At 61.4% G+C, this 18,452-nt stretch overlaps 1 protein-coding gene across 1 annotated transcript; it reads left to right on the top strand.

Moving 5' to 3' along the window:
• The first annotated feature begins 425 nt into the window (after positions 1 to 425).
• LOC107322692 (elastin) lies at positions 426 to 18,263 on the top strand. The gene is made up of 34 exons (XM_085521794.1): positions 426 to 612; positions 4,988 to 5,041; positions 5,390 to 5,428; positions 5,553 to 5,585; positions 6,653 to 6,697; positions 7,125 to 7,226; positions 7,416 to 7,517; positions 7,594 to 7,644; positions 7,730 to 7,780; positions 8,713 to 8,784; positions 8,939 to 8,965; positions 9,153 to 9,224; positions 11,546 to 11,572; positions 11,736 to 11,801; positions 12,029 to 12,073; positions 12,196 to 12,279; positions 12,369 to 12,428; positions 13,119 to 13,241; positions 13,333 to 13,383; positions 13,831 to 13,995; positions 14,078 to 14,134; positions 14,332 to 14,523; positions 14,636 to 14,686; positions 15,203 to 15,367; positions 15,554 to 15,607; positions 15,708 to 15,902; positions 15,984 to 16,031; positions 16,200 to 16,241; positions 16,447 to 16,506; positions 16,871 to 16,897; positions 17,220 to 17,261; positions 17,393 to 17,422; positions 17,537 to 17,587; positions 17,681 to 18,263. The coding sequence occupies exons 1-34, from the start codon at positions 534 to 536 to the stop codon at positions 17,728 to 17,730; spliced, it is 2,412 nt and encodes an 803-aa protein (XP_085377920.1). The 5' UTR covers positions 426 to 533; the 3' UTR covers positions 17,731 to 18,263.
• Positions 18,264 to 18,452: the final 189 nt, after the last annotated feature.

Below are 18,452 nucleotides of genomic sequence, written 5' to 3'. Positions count from 1 at the left end.
ACGTCTCCCTCCCTCGCTTGACACCCAAGCTGCGCCTCCAGCCCTTCCTTTTGCCTGGCAGCCCCCTGTCCCTCTGGCCCGCTGCCCCCCGAGGTGTGACACCCCCACTGCCACCCCCTCTCTTTGGGCTCTGTGCTCCCCTCCGCCCGCTCCCCTCACCCCCCGCCCGCCGCAGGCCGCCTTCCTTGGCAGCTCCCCCTGCACTTTTGGCAGCGCCGAGCCAGAATTGGAGAGAGAGCGGCGAGGGAGAGAAATTACACACACAGACACACAAACACACACACACACAGACCAAAAAAAAAAAAGAAAAGAAAAAAAGCAATGCAGCCCAATAGCCTGGAGAGGGCTGAGTGTTTGCCCTTTCGTCATGACGTAGTGTCCTGTGCCTCTCTCCCCCCTTCTCTCACTCGTTTTCCCCTCCCTCCTTCCAACCCCCACGCCCCCCCTTCCCCTCACATCCTTGGAAGCAACAATTAAGCAGCTCTGGGATAAAACACACTGACTGCGAGAGCACGGGGGCATTGCTTCAAGAGATGGCAAGGCAGGCAGCTGCACCCCTCCTCCCCGGAGTCCTCCTCCTCTTCTCCATCCTCCCGGCTTCTCAGCAAGGAGGTAAGGAATGAAAGGGCTCCATCCCCTGCGCCTGAAGCGGCTCTGCCGGGACCCTGCGTCCAGCCCCGGCCGAGGGCTTCGTGTCCCGGGGGAGGGCAGCCCCTGCCCCGCTCTGGACACCCGGGGTGGCAGGAGCAGCTCAGCTGGGTGCCACCTCCCCGTGTGTGGGGTCCCAGGGAGCAGCACCACGGGGCGCTTTTTGGGGGATGGCTCCGAGGTACCACATCGTGCCCAGGTGCTGGGGATGTGCATCGTGGGGTGACTGAAAGTGCCAAGGGCTGGGGGCTGGCACCCGTGGCTCCCTGGTGTGATCTCGGTGTGAGCTGGGGGCTGCGTGTGTGCACAGTGTGTGGCCGTGGAAAAGCCTTTTGCTGGTGTCACCGGTGTCGTGGTCACTGTGAGTCCCCCTGGTGCCATCCAGCCCCTGGGTTGGCAGCATCAGCCTCTGGGGCTGTGTGACACCACATAGTGCATGCACATGTGCACACGGGCAGGGGGCAAAAGGCACTGGGTACCAAGGCAGAGCATCCCACTGTGGGATCCCACAGCAGGTGCGTGACTGTGATCTGGGGCCACTGTGAGTGCAGAGTTAGGGCTGCTCACAATGGGAAAAGTGGGTGAAAGTGGGGACTGCAGAATGGGACAGCTTCCTCCAGAGGGCCTGGGGTGAAGGGGAACGGTGCCCGTCTGGCTGTATGGGGCACCACTGTCTGGCTGTATGGGGCACCGTCAGTGGTGGTGATGGGGACAGTGCAGGAGCCATCACATGGTGCTGCTCAGGGACAGGGCAGGACCCCATGGGCAGTGCCACCCCTGCCCAGGGCAGAGTCCTCAGGGCCGCAGTCTGCAGCCAGCAGCTCCTTGCACTGATGCCCTGCAGCTCCCTGCACTGTCGCAGGCTGCTTGTCCCCAGCCGTGCACATAATGTCACTCCTGTGCCAGGCACCTGCATAACTGCTGCTCTGCCTGATCCTGGAGAGCTGCAGCCTGGGGCCAAGCAGCCTTCCCAGCCGGGCTGCAGCTCAGTGCTGGCCACTCCCTGTGCCTGGCAGGGATGCTCCGTGCTGGCTCCCTTCACCCTGGTTGCTTTGCTCGCCAGCTCTCATGCAGTTGGCAGCTTTGGCCCCAGAGTGAAATCCCACAGTGGTGTGTGAGCAGTTGGATCTGCTGGCCCTGCTCCAGCCCATGGCATACTGTCCTGGGGTGTTGGCTGGTCTAGGAGCAGCTCCTTGAGGAGTCCCTGTGCTGATGGTGACACTGGGGAACATTTCCCTATGGAGGAATGACCATTGTCCCTGCAGCAGTCCCTGCTGCTTGGCACTGTGCTCTGTGAGCCCCTGGGGATAGAGCTGGGATAACGGCACAGCCAAAGGCTCCGGTGGGTTGTCAGGATGCACCCACCTGGAAGGGTTGCAGGGCTGCCTCCCATGGCACACAGTGAAGTGCCAGTCTGGGCACAGAAGGGGCATTTTAGAGATGCCAGGGACAGGGGGGCATGGAGATGGGGGCAGTGCCCTTTGCTCAGACTGTCCCAGCACTGTGGGGAAGCCCATTGGAGTGCTGACCCAGCGAGGGGCTGAGCTGGTGGCAAACGGGATCCTCCAGTGGTGGCTCAGCATCAGCCCCAGGGAGCTGGGTTGTTCTGGGAACCATGGTGGCATGCAGTGCCCCATGGATGAATCTGGGCTACTGTATGGGAAAGCTGCTGTAAAAAGGGAAGTGTATGAAGGGGGGCACCCATACTCCAGTGCTTCCCCTCAAATGACACCCCAAAGAGGACAGAGGGACACGGGCATCCCAACCCTGTGGGCTCAGGGTTCAGAAGTGGGCACAGAAATGCAGGCAATGGATGTGCTGGCATCCTGCCTCCTCTCCCCCCCACACCCTGACACCATAGAGACCCTCTGAGGTTACACAGCTCAGCCCAGAGCACCTGTGCAGCCTGTCTGCAGACACTCAGAGCTGAAAGCTGGGGCTCTGGGGTCCAGATAGGAGCCTGGCTGTGGTGACAGCCTTCCTCTCCTCTCTTCCTCCTGAGCTGCTACCAGTGGGCTCGGGACGCGGCACGGCTTCAAAGTTGCCTGGAAACAGCATGTTTCCAAAACCCATTCTTCCAAAAAAGCAAACAGTGAGAGGGAAACGTCTGCAGCGGTCGGGCGCTGAGCCGGCTGTGGGAAGGGGCCGGGGGGGGGCTGCAGAGGAGCGGGGTTGGCTGCCCCAACATGTGGCGAGGGGCTGAGCAGGGCTGTGTGCCCCCAGCGTGTCATGGTCCTCAGGCGGCTCTTGGATGCGAGGGGAAATGAGCTGCTGAGTACAGAAAACATCTGCGTTTCTTGCTCGGGAAGGGATCTGCCAGTAAGTGTGCAGGTAGTGGGAGCTGTGTGACTAACGGGAATGGCTGACAAACAGAAATGGGGCTGGTAACAGAAAGAGCAGTCAGAAAATAGTGCAGATAACGGGATTGTGCTGCTAATGCAGGGACCAAACAGCACAGAGCTGCGGAAGAGAAGTCCAGCTCCTATAAACAAGGCTCCACATCAGATTCTGAAGCACCTCCATGAGCAAACCCCTGCAGCTGGAGCTGTGCTTTGAGCTCTCCTGTCTCACAGCCCCAGACCGGGGTGGGGGGAAAGGGACCGGTGAGCATTTCTCCTCCACCCCCAGCAGGCTCTGAGCAGGACAGATAGCACAGGGTCCCACCAGTCCCTGTAACTCAGATTCTTTGCCTCCAATGTGCCAAAGGATGCAGGGAGCAAAGGAGGATCCTTGGTGCTAGGACCAGAATACAGGCAGTGCCTGCTTCCCTGCTGTGAGGCTGCGGATGGGGCTGTGAGGTCTGTGACAAGCATGGAGACACAGCCGCAGGGAGCTGCTGCTGCTGCCTTATGGCATGGCTGTGGTGCAGCAGAACAGGGCATGGGGCTGGTTGGTGTCACAGCTGGCCCTGCTCAGCAGCACATGGGAAGCAGCCTTCTGTGATGCCCTGAGCAAACTCTGTGCAGCCAGGTTGGCTGGTGCCAAGGCAGGAGGTCCCCATCCACCTCCTAACCTGGGCATGGACACCAGCACCTCCCCTTTTAATCCTCCAAAACACTGGGATTGTATGGAGCCGGGACAGGCACCAAGAGCCTCTGCACAGCATCCCCCAGATCCTTATGGGACTCAAAGGGCACAGAGCCACCTCCTCCCACCTTCCCCATGGACCTGGGTGTCCCCATGCACAGCATTCCCCCAGCAAAAGATGCCACCCTGCCCACAGAGGGCTGAGCCCTGGGGACACCGCAGGGGTGTCCCACGCAGCTGCCCAGCAGGACGGGTGGGGAGGACGAGGGATGTGTGTATGTTTGGAAACAGGCGAGGAGCTGGGATTTGTTTTTCCAAGCTGGTGGGGGTGGGGAGGATGAGGGAGGGCAGGCGGGGGAATGTGCCAGGAAAAGGAGCCGCTCCGTAAGCGCTGGCCGGCTGCCGCCCCGCTGGGCTGGGATGGGCTGGGCTGGGAGGTCAGCGGGGACGGGGAGACAGCGCTGCTCCCTGGGACATCAGCTGCAACACAGCTGGGTTTGTGCCCCGGGCTGCTTTGGGGATGTGTGGTGCCAAATCTGCTGTGGGGCATTGCTGGAACACATCAGCCAGAGGGCACTGCTGGGTCTATGTCCCCCGGTGTGTGTGTGCACAGGGGTGTGCATCTTCCATGTGTGTGCAGACACTTGTCCTTCAGCTGTGTGTGCACCCTGTCTGCCACCTGACATATGTGTGTGCATCCCAGTATGGAGAGGATGACACTCCATCTCTGGTGCCCCATAGGGTGGCAGGATGCAAGTGTGGATGCCCACCACACTGCAAATCCCTTTACAAGCTGTTCATGATCGGAAAGTCTTGCCAGGAGCAGAGCACCCCTGCACTGTGTTCCTGTATCCCAACCATCCCTGCTGAGTGAAATCCCTGCCATGCTGCACCCCACACATTGATGTAATGCAGCAGGAAGCATCCATCTGCTCTGCAGGGGGAGGTGCACCCATCCTAAAGGCACTCAGACACCACCTGGGAGCCCCAGTCCAGCTGCTCTCAAGTGCAGAGGGGCTGAGGAGCTTCTCCACTTTGCAGGGATGGGCAGAGGGATGCAGATTGGGTGGGACTGGGTTTTGGAGTCTGGGGAGAGATTTGGGGAGGCAGAGCTGGATCCCAGCCTGCTCATTATCCTGCTGACACCCACAGCTGGTCCTGGGACAACAGCAGACCCTACCACCACCATGGCTCTGGAGCATGGAGATGTGCAAAGGACAGGCAGGGAGCTCACCCTGCTCGAGGGAGTGCCCCCATCCCAGTCCTGCACAGATCCCTGTGGGGGTTCTAACCAGATTCGCTCCTCTTTCAGGGGTCCCTGGTGCTATCCCGGGAGGGGGAGTCCCAGGAGGAGGCTTTTTTCCAGGTAAGGGGAGCTGGGCAGTTTGGGGTACCGTGGGGATGGGGCAGGTCCTTGGGGCGGCATCCAGGACACCTGTGAGACCAGCAGAGCAGGAGCAGGGGACATGGGGCATCCAGCTCTGTGTGGCTGCAGCCCTCCTGGTGTGGGTAGGAGGCTGTGTCAAGCTTCTACTGGGGCCACCTGCCCACATGTGGCACCTCCACCAGCTCCACTGTGAGAAGGTCCTGGGTCACAGCCCATCCTCAGTGCTCTGGCTACATGCAGCCTTGGGGACCTCAGGCCCACAGCATGAGTGTGGGACTGGGTGGGAGCTTGCAGAGGTGGGTGCTGAAACTGTGCTGTTGCTCACAGGTGCTGGGGTCGGAGGTTTGGGAGCAGGTTTGGGAGCAGGTAAGTGCTGGGGACCCTTGCCTGGGATGGGGAGGGGGTGGCATGGCAGCATGGTGTATCCATGCTGGAAGGGGACATGCTGCAGGGGATGCTGCACCTGACTGCTCTCCATCATCTCCCCCAGGGCTCGGGGCTGGAGGAAAACCTCTCAAACCAGGTACGAACCTTCCCTCCATCTCTCATTGACTGCACCAGCAGCCAGGCTGCAGGAGGAGGCCATGGGGATGGGATGCTCCCTGACACCCGCCAGTGCTTTCCGCTCACCAGGCTCTCAATAACCACAATGTCTCTGCGTGCCTTCGCCCTTGTCCCTGGCTTCAGCGCTGCCACTTTCTCTCCAATTGTTCCCATATCCCAGATGTCCTCAGCAGTCCCATAGCCCAACAGCTTCAGCTGGGGCTCATCTGCCCAAAGAGGAGGGGATGAGTGGTGGGGAGTGGCGGCAGGGTGCTGATGGAGATGCCCACTGTGTGCGCAGGGGATGCTCTGTGGGATGTGGAGCTCAGTGCCTGGGGCGGGTTGTGCTGCCTGCCCCGTCCCCTCTCTGCGCCGCGGGAGCGCCAGCCCCAGGCGGGGGCCTGCAACCTCCGTTTACTCAGATTTCAGCTTGTGGAAAGAAAAACAAGGCCCTTTATTTTGGCGTAATTAAAACCAAACGCGGCGCAGCCGCGAAGCCCCAGCCGGAGCGGTGTCCGCACCGTGAGCCAAAGGCAGTGGAATTCGCGCCTGGAGGGAGCGAGCGCTGATTAGCCCCAGATGTTGGAAGGCAGCGCTGGCCAGAGCCGGAGGGACTCATTCCTCAGCCATAAACATTTCGGCTCCGTCCCCTCGTGGCCCGGTGGGTGGGGGATGGGTGGGGCAGGAAGGGGTGGCAGTGACCATCGGGTGGGCACACAGTGCCACAGTCCATGTCCTGTCCCCATCCCCCTGTGGCTGTCTATGGGGCATGGTGGGCTGGGATCCATGGACTGATGCATCCGGCTGGGATGATGCAAGTAGGGTCCTCCTGTTGGCCCTGGGGGAACCCATCCCACGCACATCCCTATTTGCTGTGACATCCACGTACCTGCTCTGTGCAGGGAGCAACTGCCAGGGTGATGGCAGGGAACCCCATAGAGTGGCCCAGGTGCCAGAGCAGCGTGGAAGAGGGATGGGAAAGCATTGCTGCAGCCCAGCCCCTTCCCAGTCCCTGTGCAGTGCCCCTCAGCCCAATTCTCTTTCCAGGGGTCAGTGGCCTCGGGGGACTCGGCCCTCTTGGCCTGCAACCAGGTGAGCACGAACCAGGATCGTCCCCAACACAGAGATCCTCCCCAGGGACAGTGGGTGGCCTTTCCCCTTGGCCATAGGGCTTGTCCACTGTGAACTGACAGCAGGGTGACCCCCATGGCCATTTCCTCTTGTGGGGTTAAGCTGGGTGGCCCCAGGCAGTGACAGGAGGTGTCTGGGGGGACGTGGGATGACAAAGCACAGGACACGAGCCAGGCTGGCACCGCAGAGCTGTCCCCATGCAGATGTCACCTAACGCTGCCTCGCTGTGCCTAATGCCAGCTCACTGCCCCTCGCCTCTGCTGCAGCCCTGGGGTACAGACACCTTCCTGCTCCCTGGCTCACCCCACTCCTCCTGCTGCACTCAGGTGCTGCAGGGCTGGGTGGGTGCTCATAGAAATGGGTGCTAAGACCAAACCATTGCTTGCAGGTGCTGGGGTCGGAGGTTTGGGAGCAGGTTTGGGAGCCTTCCCCGGGGCAGCCTTCCCAGGTGCTGCATCTGCAGCCGCTCTTAAGGCTGCAGCAAAAGCTGGTGAGTACCGGGTCTGTCTGTGTGGGGAGGCTGGGGGGGACCTCTGGACTTGGGCATCCTTAGGGCTCTGGAACTCACCTGCTCAGCCCTGTGCTGCCTTGGGGTGTCTCTGCTGTCATCCCTTCCTTTGGTATCTGTAGCCTAAAGGTGACATCTCACCCTGTGCCCTCATTATCCCTGCATCCCCAGGTGCTGGTCTTGGTGGCGTGGGTGGAATTGGTGGCCTTGGAGGTGTGGGTGGAGTTGGTGTTCCTGGAGGCCTCGGTGTTCCTGGAGGCCTTGGTGTTCCAGGTAGGAAATGCCCCATTCCCACACAATGAGCCCATGGGAGCACTGTATGGGTGTTCAGGGCTTTCTGCTCCTGCAGGTGCAGTGCAGCCCGGGGTTGGCGCAGCGGGGAAGCCCCCCAAAGTGCCAGGTAGGTGCATGGCCCATATGGGGCAGTGGGCAGGGGGCAGTGCCTCCACACAGGTGCTCAGTGCTGCCTTTCTCCTGTCCCACAGGTGCTGGCATCCCCGGAGCTTTCCCAGGTGGTGGCGTGCTCCCTGGAGCAGGTGAGCTGGGTCCCATCCATGATCACTGAGCAGGTCCCCATCCCATGGGAACACACTTTCATTTGAGGGGGGTTCTCATCCAATAGCAGTAACTCTGCCTGGATGTCCCTATGCCACAGCAGCAGCCCAGACTTCAAGGGGACCCAACCAAGAGCAGCACCCTCACCTTCAAGAAAGTCCCCATCCCACAGCAGCACTCCAGCCTCTAAAGGGATTTCCATCTCACTGCAGCACCCTAACCATTGAGCAACTCCCTGATCCAATTCTGGGGGCAGGAGGAGTGGAGGGGGACACACACCACAAAGCAATCAGGGGAGGAAAACTTGTGAAAACAAGATATTTCAGCACTGGGGAAGTGGGAATGGGAAACATGTCGTTGGTCAGGAATGTCTTTCCGTGTCTGAAAATGGCATGAGTTATAATAAAAGACAGTTGTAAAAGGGAAAAGGAAAAAAACAAACAACTGTAATAAAAACAGATCCCAACCACTGATGGGCAGAAATGGAGCCTTGGATGGCTGGACAGGGTGGTGGCTGAAGGGGCAGGAGCCACCTCCCCCCCGGTGCCATGGGGCTGGAACAGAGATGTGCCATGAGTGGAGTTTGTGTCCCTTCCTGTCATTCTGGTGCTGGGCACTGAGGGGCTCAGTGCAGCCCAGGGAAGGTGCCATGATTTCAGAAGTGCAGATGTCACATGGAATGATGTGGTTTAGTGGAGTCATGGTGATGGCTGGTGGTTGCACTGGATGGTCTTGGTGGTCTCTCCAACCTGAATGATTCTGTGATCCTAAACCTGGGGTGCTAGGTGCAGGTGGCTCAGGGCAAGTCCAGAGGGTTTTTCTCCCATCTCTGGGCATTATCAGGCAGGAGGGGTCACGGCTCTGGGTACCATGAAGCCGCAGGGTGCTCACTGTCCCCTCTGCTCCACCCCAGGTATCCGCTTCCCCGGTGTAGGCGTGCTGCCCGGCGTTCCTACCGGCACCGGGGTCAAGGCAAAAGGTCCAGGTATGTCCCTGCTCCCACTCATACATCAGGTCCAGGGCTCACCCCCCACCCTACTGGAGCTGTCCCCATGCCAGCCTTTCTACTGCCCACAGCTGAGCCCTGTGGGCTTGCTGGGAGCCCCACAACTCAAGGCTGTGTATTTGTTTCTCCCCAGGAGCAGGAGCCTTCGCAGGAATCCCTGGTGAGTGCCTCCTCTCTCCCTTCAGTTCTTTTCTTCCTTCTTAAGTTTCTCCATCACCACAGAAGGTGCCTCAGGGGCTTCCCAAGACGTGGCCGGGGACCCAGGGTGCCACGGGCACCCCGCTCTGCAAGGTCTGGTGGCAGCCTGGGCGCGGGCTCCAGGTGAGCGTCTGCTGTTGGCTTTGCAGGACTGGGAGGCTTTGGAGGCCAGCAGCCCGGTGTCCCTCTGGGGTATCCCATCAAAGCTCCCAAGCTCCCAGGTAAGCGGCCACAGCCACCAGGGATGCGGGTGGGGGCCAGGGGGACGAGCCGCCGTCCCCGCTGCCCCGGGCTGAGCCGCGGTGGCCCTGGGTGGCCCTGGGACAAATGCTGGGCTGGGCCACCCCACAGTGCTCCGCAGCTCCTGGGAGCATCCATCCAGGGACCTTCTGCTTCCTGTGGCTCCTGGGGGCCAGGGGCTGCTCACCAGACGCTCACCCAGGCTGTGTGTCCCCCATTGGGGACCCCTCGCCAAGGCCACCACCAGCAGGATGGCAGTGGGGACAGAGGCAGGGCTCCCTCCTCACTGCCCGCAGAGATGATGCTCAGTCCCAGCCCAGGGGTGCTCAGCACCCCCCTCTCCCAACCTGCGCTGCCCCAGTGCCATCTATCACCCATCCCTGCACCGGGTGCCAGACCCACCCATCCCATGCAGGAACAGCAGTGGGGTGGCAGTGGTGGGGACAGGGGGGCACTGCCTGCCTGGAGGTGCCAGCAGCACCCCGGTGACACCCAGGCCGTGGATGGGAGCCAGAGCCCAGTGGGGTCCCACATCCCTGGGGTGCAGGAGCACGCAGGTCCCTGGGCATTCTCCTGGGGTGCAGCCCCCCCTGGGGCGCATCCCTCCCCACAACGGCCGCCAGCCCTGGCAGCTTCCCCCGGCAGGGCCCACGGCAGAAATACTTGGCCAGCTGCTGCTTCCTCCCGCAGAGGCTCGTTCTGCTCGTTAGGGCGACCCGGCCCCGCACAGATCGGATGCCGTCTGGCCGCCCGGCCCCAGACGGCCTTTCATGGGGTTCCTGCTGCAGGCACCTGGCCACGTCCCGGCGGCCCCACCAGTGGCCCACGGCCCAGACGGGGCTGACCCACTTTCTGGGGAGCTGCTGTGCCTGGCTGCAAGCAGTGAGCCCCACAGCAGCAAGTGGCTGCCATATCCCCATCCCTCTCTTGTGGCTGCTGTGCGGTGCCACCTCTTGCAGGTTGTGTGGTAGGATGGTGTTTCTTGGTGTTTTTGGGTGCTGGGTGCATCCTGGCTTGTCGCTCTCCAGCAGTGTGTGGCTCTTGGTTGAAGCAAAGCAGTTCATCAGGGGCTGCTGAGATGTGTGATATGTCTTCATGTCCCTTGTGCTGTGTGCAGGAACCAGTGGGTGCAGGACAGGAGGGGCAAGGAGACAGCACTGAAAACAGCATTTTCGGAGGAAAGTTTCCTTTTAGGGTGCATTGTTCCAGGTGCCCCAGCCAGCAACTGAGCTGTCCTGGAGCAGGAGGGGGCCCCAGGGCCCTCATTTGCTGGAGGTGCAGGCTGATCTGTGGCTGAAAACGGGGTCCTCATTGATGTCACAGGGATGGGAACTGCATTGAGGTGGCCTCAGGTCTGGGAAAATGGCTTTCCGTGCCAGAAGCGCTGCTCTGTTAGCACTGATGACACTGGTATCCATCCATGTGCTGTCACAGGATGGGTGCTGAGGCACCGAGAACCCAGAGAAACACCCAGAGACTCAAAGGTTTGGGCCCTTGGTGCCACCTTCATGTGTCACCTGGTGAGCAGGATGATGCAGCTGCTGGGTGCCCGCAGGGACCCTGCTCATGGCCACCGCCTGCAGAGCGCTCTGAGCATCGCGTGGCAGCCAGTGGGAACAGCAAACGGATGGGGGAAATCTGGAGCCCACATGTTGGTTGTGGGAGGGGATGCTGTTTCATCCTGTCTGTGGGTGATGGTCCAGCCCGTGGTGCCAGCAGAGGATCAGGCTGCCATGGTGTGCAGCCCTGGATGCCACTTTGTCACCATTCCTTGGACTGTGGCCACTGCCACGTTGTGCATCGGGAGTCCCCGTGCTGTCACTTGCAATGGGACTCTGCTCTTTCGCAAGGAGCTGTATCCCCGGCCGTGATGTTCCTTCTCGTAATCCCCCTGTCCCTTCTCGCCGACCTCCCAGTGAGGTCACGTTTCAGCTCCCAAGCCCTGATTCCAATTAAAGCTGTGCGCTGCAGCCTGGCGCGGCCGGCCGGGTACGGCTCTCGCCGCGGGGCTCTCGGGGGATTGCTGCTCATGTGGGGTCACGGGAGGCTCCAGCAAAGACATGTTCATGTTGGAAACCAGCTCCATGCACCACAGCCCTCAGCACGGGGCTCACTTTTGGAGAGGAGGACCTCTGGGAACCCCATCATGATGTGGGGTTGCATCCCAGAGAAGAGTTGGCTGGGAAGGAGCCCCAGTGCTGAGGGCTTGCTGGCTGGCAGGCAAAGAGGGGCCACACTGCGAGGCAGAGCAGGCACGGCCACTGGCAGCCGGGTGCTAACCAGTGCCTTCTCTCCTCTCCAGGTGGCTATAGATTGCCCTTCGTCAATGGTAAGCTGCCCTGTGAGGAGCACTCATAGCTCTATAGTTGTAGCTCCTCGCAGACCCTGTGTCCCCAGCGTGTCCTCAGCTATGGGGCTCGAGCTGTTTCTGCCACACCCCTGCCCCAGCATCCAGCTCCTGACCTTGCTGGGCTTTCTCTTTGTGCTTGCAGGTCTTGGACCAGGCGGGATAGGAGCAGGGGTTCTAGCTGGGAAGGCTGGGTACCCCACTGGGACAGGTATGGTCCCCACCTTGGCTGCTCTGGGGGGTGCAGGGGCATAGACTGTGGCATGGGGAGCTGGCACTTCCTTGGCATCATTGGTGCTTGGGCAGGATTCTTGGCACTGCCTGGTGGTCCCACAGTAGCCAGAGAGGGGACAGAGCTGTGCCATCTCCCTAAGGAGAAGGGAGGGCTGTGCTGGGGATATCCTCATCTCCTCAGCATCGTATCCTGTCCCTCCCCAGGTGTTGGAGCGCAGGCGGCAGCAGCAAAAGCAGCAGCTAAATATGGTGAGCCTCCATCCGTGGGCACACAGAGGACCCACAGCCCTACTGGGGAGGCTGTGCCCCCTCCCATTCTTGGGGGTCTGCTACTTCCCCATCTCTGAGCTGATGCCCCATTCTTCCTTCAGGAGCTGGTGTCCTGCCCGGGGCAGGCGGCATCCCAGGGGTGGGCGGCGTGGTGCCCGGTGTCGGCGTTGTGCCAGGAGCTGGAGGTGAGGCTGGGCTCTGCCCCGGGGCACGAGGCCCACATCCCCACATCCCCATATCCTACACTCCTGACTCTCTCCTACTGCTCTGGCAGTGGGAGGCCCAGCAGCAGCAGCAGCTGCAGCGAAGGCAGCGGCGAAGGCAGGAGCCTATGGTGAGTCCCTGCTCCTGAGCCCTGCTGGCGTGGCTTTGTGGGGCGCTTTGCTTTTGGGATGCTCTCCCACCCCACATCCCTGCATGGAGGCACTCACAGCTCCTGGTGCCTGCAGGGATTGCAGTCTGTCAGCAGAGGGATGGGCTGAGATCTGCAGCTCTCTGCTCCCCTCCTTGGCAGAGGCACTGGGTTTCACAGCAGCAAACCCTGCGCTCATTGGAGCATCCAGAGGAAATGCGTCAGCCCCGGCAGCAGCTGGGATTGATGAGCTCGTCCTTGGGGGACCTCGGGGTCCCGCCAGCTGCCACCAACCCCTAAGTGGCCACGTGGGCTGTAGGGTTGAGGAGCTGGGAATCCCTTGCCCGGGTGTGTGCATGCTGTGGGGCCGCTGCATCGTGCACACTGCTGCGTGAGCATCACAGCGCTTGCAGAGCAGCACAGCAGCTGGCGAGCATCTTCTTCCTGCATCCTGTGCCTGTGCCAGCAGTGCTAGGGGGAGCTCATCCACCCTTGGCCCACGGTGCAGCCCCAGGAGGTGTGCACGGGGCACCCGATCTGGGAGCTCTGTGCCCACTCCAGCTTCCAGCTTTGCTTGTGTTATCTGTAGCCCTGTGCCATCTCGTGCCACTTGAGGACACCGTGACCCCCAGCAGCACTTTGGTGCGCTCTGACTGCTCTTCTTCCCTGCAGGTGCAGGGGTGCTGCCCGGGGTTGGTGGTGTCCCAGGTCTTGTGCCTGGTGTCGGCGGTGTGCCCGGCTTGGTGCCCGGTGTCGGAGGTGTCCCCGGTGTCGGAGGTGTCCCCGGGGTGGCAGGTGACTGTCCTCATGACTGTCCCCATGAGCACTGTCCCCGCTGCAGTCAGTGCAGGGCAGGTGGCTCAAGGTCCCTCTCTCTTGTCCCCAGGAGTTGGGACACCAGCAGGAGCAGCAGCAGCAGCCAAGGCAGCTAAGTACGGTAAGCACTGCACCACTCAAAGAGCCCCCCAACCACCTCATTGTCCTGGGGCATCTGCAGTGTCCCATGCAGACAGCTCCTCCAGCACTCGTCCCTATCACAAGAAGTGACCTGGCACTCATCCCTGTGGCACGAATGAGGGTCAAGGCTGTGGCTGCTCTGGGCAGTTCCCAGTCTGACCAGTGTCCAGAGCCCCCAGCCCTTCCAGGTGAATATTGGGGGCCACCAGCCATGTCTCCATGCCATTTGGCTGCAAGGCTCCATCTCCCCATGGTAAGCATCATCTGGAGCCCCCTTTGCTGGTGACTAGCTCTTGGGGGACCCCGGACCAGGCGTGTGTCCCAAGCAGCTGCTGGGATGAGGCAGGGGGCCATGATGGTGAGAGCAGCCCTACCTCCACATCCCACCTCTTAGCATACCCAGCTTGTTCTCTCTTGCTGCCTGCAGGAGCCGGTGTTCCTGGTGTTGGTGTTCCTGGTGTTGGTGTACCTGGTGTCGGCGTTCCTGGTGCTGGTGTTCCCGGCGTTGGCATTGGAGGTGTTCCTGGTGTAGGTGGTGTGCCCGGTGTGCCTGGTGTGGCTGGCGTTCCTGGGGTGGTACCTGGTGTTGGAGGTGAGCAGATGGGCTGGCATGAAGGGACAACACGGTGCCATCTTCACCTGTCCCCCTGACACCCTCTTTTCTTTTCCTGCAGTGGGTGGCCCAGCAGCTGCGGCAGCAGCAAAGGCTGCAGCAAAAGCAGCCGCATTTGGTGAGATCTTCATCCTTCGCTCCAGGATGGATGGAGGGATGGGGCAATGGATGGATGGTGGGATGGAGGGATTGATGAAGGGGTGGATGTTGGGATAGATGGATGTGGGATGGATGGAGGGAAGGGATGGATGAAAGGAAGGACGCTTACAAATGGCCAGGTCAGGGGCTTGGATGTATTCATGAACCTCTCTGCAGGAGCAGGACGTGTACCTGGGGTTGGTGTGCCTGGTGGAGTGCCTGGGGTTGGAGTGCCTGGAGTTGGAGTACCTGGAGTTGGAGTACCTGGAGTTGGAGTGCCTGGAGTTGGAGTACCAGGAGTTGGAGTGCCTGGGGTCGGTGTTCCTGGAGTTGGTGTTCCTGGAGCTGGTGTTCCTGGTCTGGTTCCTGGTGAGATGTTCTCTAAAGGCTACTTGGGAATGTCTGAGGTGGTGCTGGCTGATAGATGCTGGCATGGCCACCTCAAGCCTTCACTGCCCCTCATGCTCTCCCTTTCCCCTAGGAGCTGGCCCAGCTGCTGCTGCCAAAGCAGCTGCCAAAGCTGCTAAGTATGGTAAGATGGGCTTGCTCTGCTGTTATCCCACAGATCCTGCCTCCTACCACCTCCCCACCCCAGGCTGCTTCCCTGATCTGGGCCAAGGCTAGGCACTGCATGGGGTCCCTGTGGGTCAGGGTGAGGGATGAGCTTTCTGTAGGGCTGTGCATGGGATGAGATCCTGGCTGTGTCAGGGAATGCTCTCCATAGAGCTGGCCTGCATGGAGGCTCCTAGGTTCATCATCCATACATTTCTCATACATTTGTTCATCTGTCTCCCTTCTACACACCCATCCACACCACCACTCATTCATTCACCTACCTACCCATCCATGAACCATCCATTCAGTCACCCATAGCTTCACCCACCAATCCATCCATCCATGCATTCCACTATTCATCCATACCTCCATCCCACCACCCATCCACCCAACCCCTCTATCTGTACAGTCATCCCAGCCTGCCATTCCCCTCTTTTATTCACCATCTTTCTCCCTGAGCTGGACCCCAACCATTCTCTCCCTTTTCTTGCAGGAGCAGGTGGCTTGGCTCCCGGTGTAGGTGGCTTGGCTCCCGGCGTAGGTGGCCTGGCACCTGGCGTGGGAGGCCTTGCTCCTGGTGTAGGTGGCCTTGCTCCTGGTGTAGGTGGCCTTGCTCCTGGTGTAGGTGGCCTGGCCCCCGGCATTGGAGGTGTCCCAGGTGAGGCAGGTTGTGGTGGTATCTCAGCTGGTCTGGGGACAGGTCTGGTGCAGAGTGGGTGTGAGGAGCATCCTGGTGGCCTCCATCAGCTTGAAGCCATCTGTGGGTGGCCAAGATGAAAGGGATGAGCTTTACCCAGCATTGCTAGGCAGGACCCTGACACTGCCCCTTGTCTCGCTGTTCCAGGTGTTGGAGGTCCAGCAGCAGCCGCAAAAGCAGCAGCTAAGGCAGCCAAATATGGTGAGCTGGGCACATCTCCACGTGGCTGAGCGGTGCTGGCACAGGCACTGCCCCGGCTCCATGCAGCCCCAGGCTGTGTCCTCAGCCCCTTTCCCTGCAGGTGCTGGTGTTGGAGGAGTGCCCGGTGCTGTTCCCGGTGCTGTGCCCGGTGCTGTGCCCGGTGCTGTGCCCGGTGCTGTGCCTGGTGCTGTGCCCGGTGCTCCCGGTGTGCCAGGAGTGACACCTGGTGTTGGCGGTGTCCCCGGCTTGGTGCCAGGCGTAGGGGTGCCCGGTGCCGGTGTTCTTCCTGGGGCAGGTGAGGGCATCACACATCCAGCTGTGTGTGATGGGAATGGGATTCCTGTCCTAACTGCAGTGCCCTTGCTTTGCTTTGCAGGTATCCCCCAGGTTGGGGTGCAGCCTGGTGCTAAGCCTCCCAAATTCGGTACGTAGCATGGTCACCAGTCCCCAGCCTGCTCCCCTTTGGGCATCCTGTTGATATTGGGGTGATGGCATTGCTCCACATCCCTGCATGCCCTGGCAGAGTAGCCCAGGGGTCAGGGCCACCCCCCTGGGGTCACTTCTTTGTGGTCTCACTGTCTCTCTCCTGCAGGTGTGCCCGGGGCTGGGGTCCCAGGGGTTGGTGGCATCCCAGGTAGGTGATGCAGGGGTTGGGTGCTTCTCTGTTGTATGGGGCTGCACAGGGAAGGTGAGGGCTGCTGTGGGGCTGGGTGAGGGGTGGGTTGGACTTCCCACCCTGGTCTGAAGCCCACCACAGGCTTCTCTGAGTGCAGCCCCCATAGCCTCACTGTTCATCCCCATGGGCACCTGTGGGTGCTCACCTGGACTCTCCATCACAGGTGGCCTCGGAGTTGGTGGCCTCGGAGTTGGTGGCCTTGGTGCTGGTGGCCTTGGTGCTGGTGAGTGGTGCTGGTGGGCTTGGTGTGGGGTGCCAGGGATGGAAGGGCTAAAAAGGAAATGGCATTTTGGGGATGAAGAGCCACACTGTCCCCTCCCAGCTGTGACCTGTAAGGCTGGGTTTTGGGGAGCAGGGAAGGACAGTGGCACATGGTCCCCAAGTCCCCATCCTGCACTGTCACCATGCCCTATCTGTGCCCTGGGGTACAACAGGGTGGGGATGGCCACAGCCCCAGTATGGTCTGGGCAATGGAGACAGGGAACAGTACAGCAGTGTCTGCAATGTGTGAGACACCTGGGAACCCTCTGGGCTCAGTGTGGGGGCTGTGCTGATGCCCCTCTCTGATGTAGGGCTCTTGTATCCAGGAGCTGCTGGAAAACCTCCTAAGCCAGGTAAGGAGCAGGGACGGCCCTGGCTGCACCCTGCTGATACCCCCACGCCTTCACCCTCACCGGGGCTCTCCCTTCGCACAGGTTTTGGTGCTGGGGGGCTGCAGCCCAGTGAGCGCTGGGGCTGGGGGCTGAGGTGGGAGCGTGTCGCTGCCTGCACTGCTGTGCTCACTGTCTCCATGCCGCTGCTTAGCGGGCGCACTGGGTGGGCAGCCATGGTGGGGACGTGGCTCTCGGGGCAGCTCGCAGCCAGCTGTAGGCTGGGGACACTGCGGCCATGCAGGGCTGTCACTGCTTGTCACTGCTGATGCTTTTCCCCCCCCAGGGGCTGGAGTTCCCGGTTTTGGTGTGTCACCGATATTTCCAGGTACCTTCCCCTGCCCTTTGCTGTGCCCATGGGGACACGCAGCACGTGGGGCATGGGGGAGCGGGGCAGAGCTGGGCTGTGGGGCACAGGGCAGAGCATCCCGATGCTGATGGGGTTGTGCTTGCTTGCAGGTGGGGTTGGCGGCCAGTTGGGATTTGGCGGTGAGTGCACCCTGGTCACACACATGGGGCCATGGGGACGTTGGGTTGGGGGTCCCCTCACCTCCACAGGGCGTTTGTCCCCACCCCACTCACTGCTCTGCCTTGTCCCCACAGGGAAGCCCCCCAAGACCTACGGAGGAGCCCTGGGTGCCCTGGGCTTTAGAGGTGAGCGCTGCCCGGCATCCCCCCACCCCTCCTCCGAGAACCTTTATGGGGCACGTGGGGGGGGGCTGAACACTGTCCCCCCTCCATCCCCAGGTGGAGTTGGCTGCGCACAAGGGAAATACTGCGGGAGGAAGCGGAAGTAACCGCCCACCGTCACCGATGACCTCATGAACTTTGGTGCTACTGCATGGTCCAGAATGTAAATCCCCACCGAGCTGAGACCCCCCCCCGGCCCCACGCTCCCGGCAGGGACCCCACGGCAGCGTCAGGGGCCGCCCCCCACCCCTGGAACCTCCCCCCCCCCCCCATCCCCAGCAGGGAGCGCGGAATAAACTGCGGGGAGCAGCCATCCCCCTTGGTGCTATCGCTCCTTGCGGGGGGGGGGGGCCTGGGACCCCCACACCAACCCGGCCCCGGTGCTCCCCCCGAGGGGTGGCTGACCCCGGGGGGGGGCCGGGCTGAGCACGAGGGGCACTCAGGGGTGGGGGGAGGGAGGGAAGGAGGGAGGGAAAGAAGGGGGTCCCGGTGTTGGGGGACACCGCGGGGACACTGCCGGCCCGCGGCCCCCCCCCCCCAGGCCCCCTTCATGTTACTCACTTTGATATAACTGGGTGGGACGCCCTAAGCAGAGGGAATCGCTGCCAACAGACTAATAAAGGACAAGTTTTTAATGGAATCTGCCTCGTGCTGTGCCCGTGTCCGCCGGTCAGTGGGGCGGTGACAGTCACAGGGGCTGCCCGTGCTCTGCCCCGCAGTGACGGCACGAGGGTGCAGCCATACACCGACCCACGGGGGGGGGGGGTTTGGGGGGCGAACATCGGTTTCCCCGTTCCATGGGTATAACCAGGACACATCGGACCCCAAC

The sequence above is a fragment of the Coturnix japonica genome, chromosome 22 (genome assembly GCF_054131305.1).
Source record: "Coturnix japonica strain WE chromosome 22, WE-NBRP24, whole genome shotgun sequence".
NCBI lineage: Eukaryota > Metazoa > Chordata > Aves > Galliformes > Phasianidae > Coturnix > Coturnix japonica.
The sequence above is the reverse complement of the archived record's forward strand: the minus strand, read 5'-3'. Positions and strand labels throughout refer to the sequence as shown.

Bases quoted from the DNA above. Each gene is read 5' to 3' on its own strand.
- LOC107322692 (XM_085521794.1), top strand. From the start codon at position 534: ATGGCAAGGCAGGCAGCTGCACCCCTCCTCCCCGGAGTCCTCCTCCTC. The intron at 5,042-5,389 runs GTAAGGGGAGCT...TGTTGCTCACAG, and splicing joins AGGAGGAGGCTTTTTTCCAG to GTGCTGGGGTCGGAGGTTTG. The intron at 13,996-14,077 runs GTGAGCAGATGG...CTTTTCCTGCAG, and splicing joins GGTGGTACCTGGTGTTGGAG to TGGGTGGCCCAGCAGCTGCG.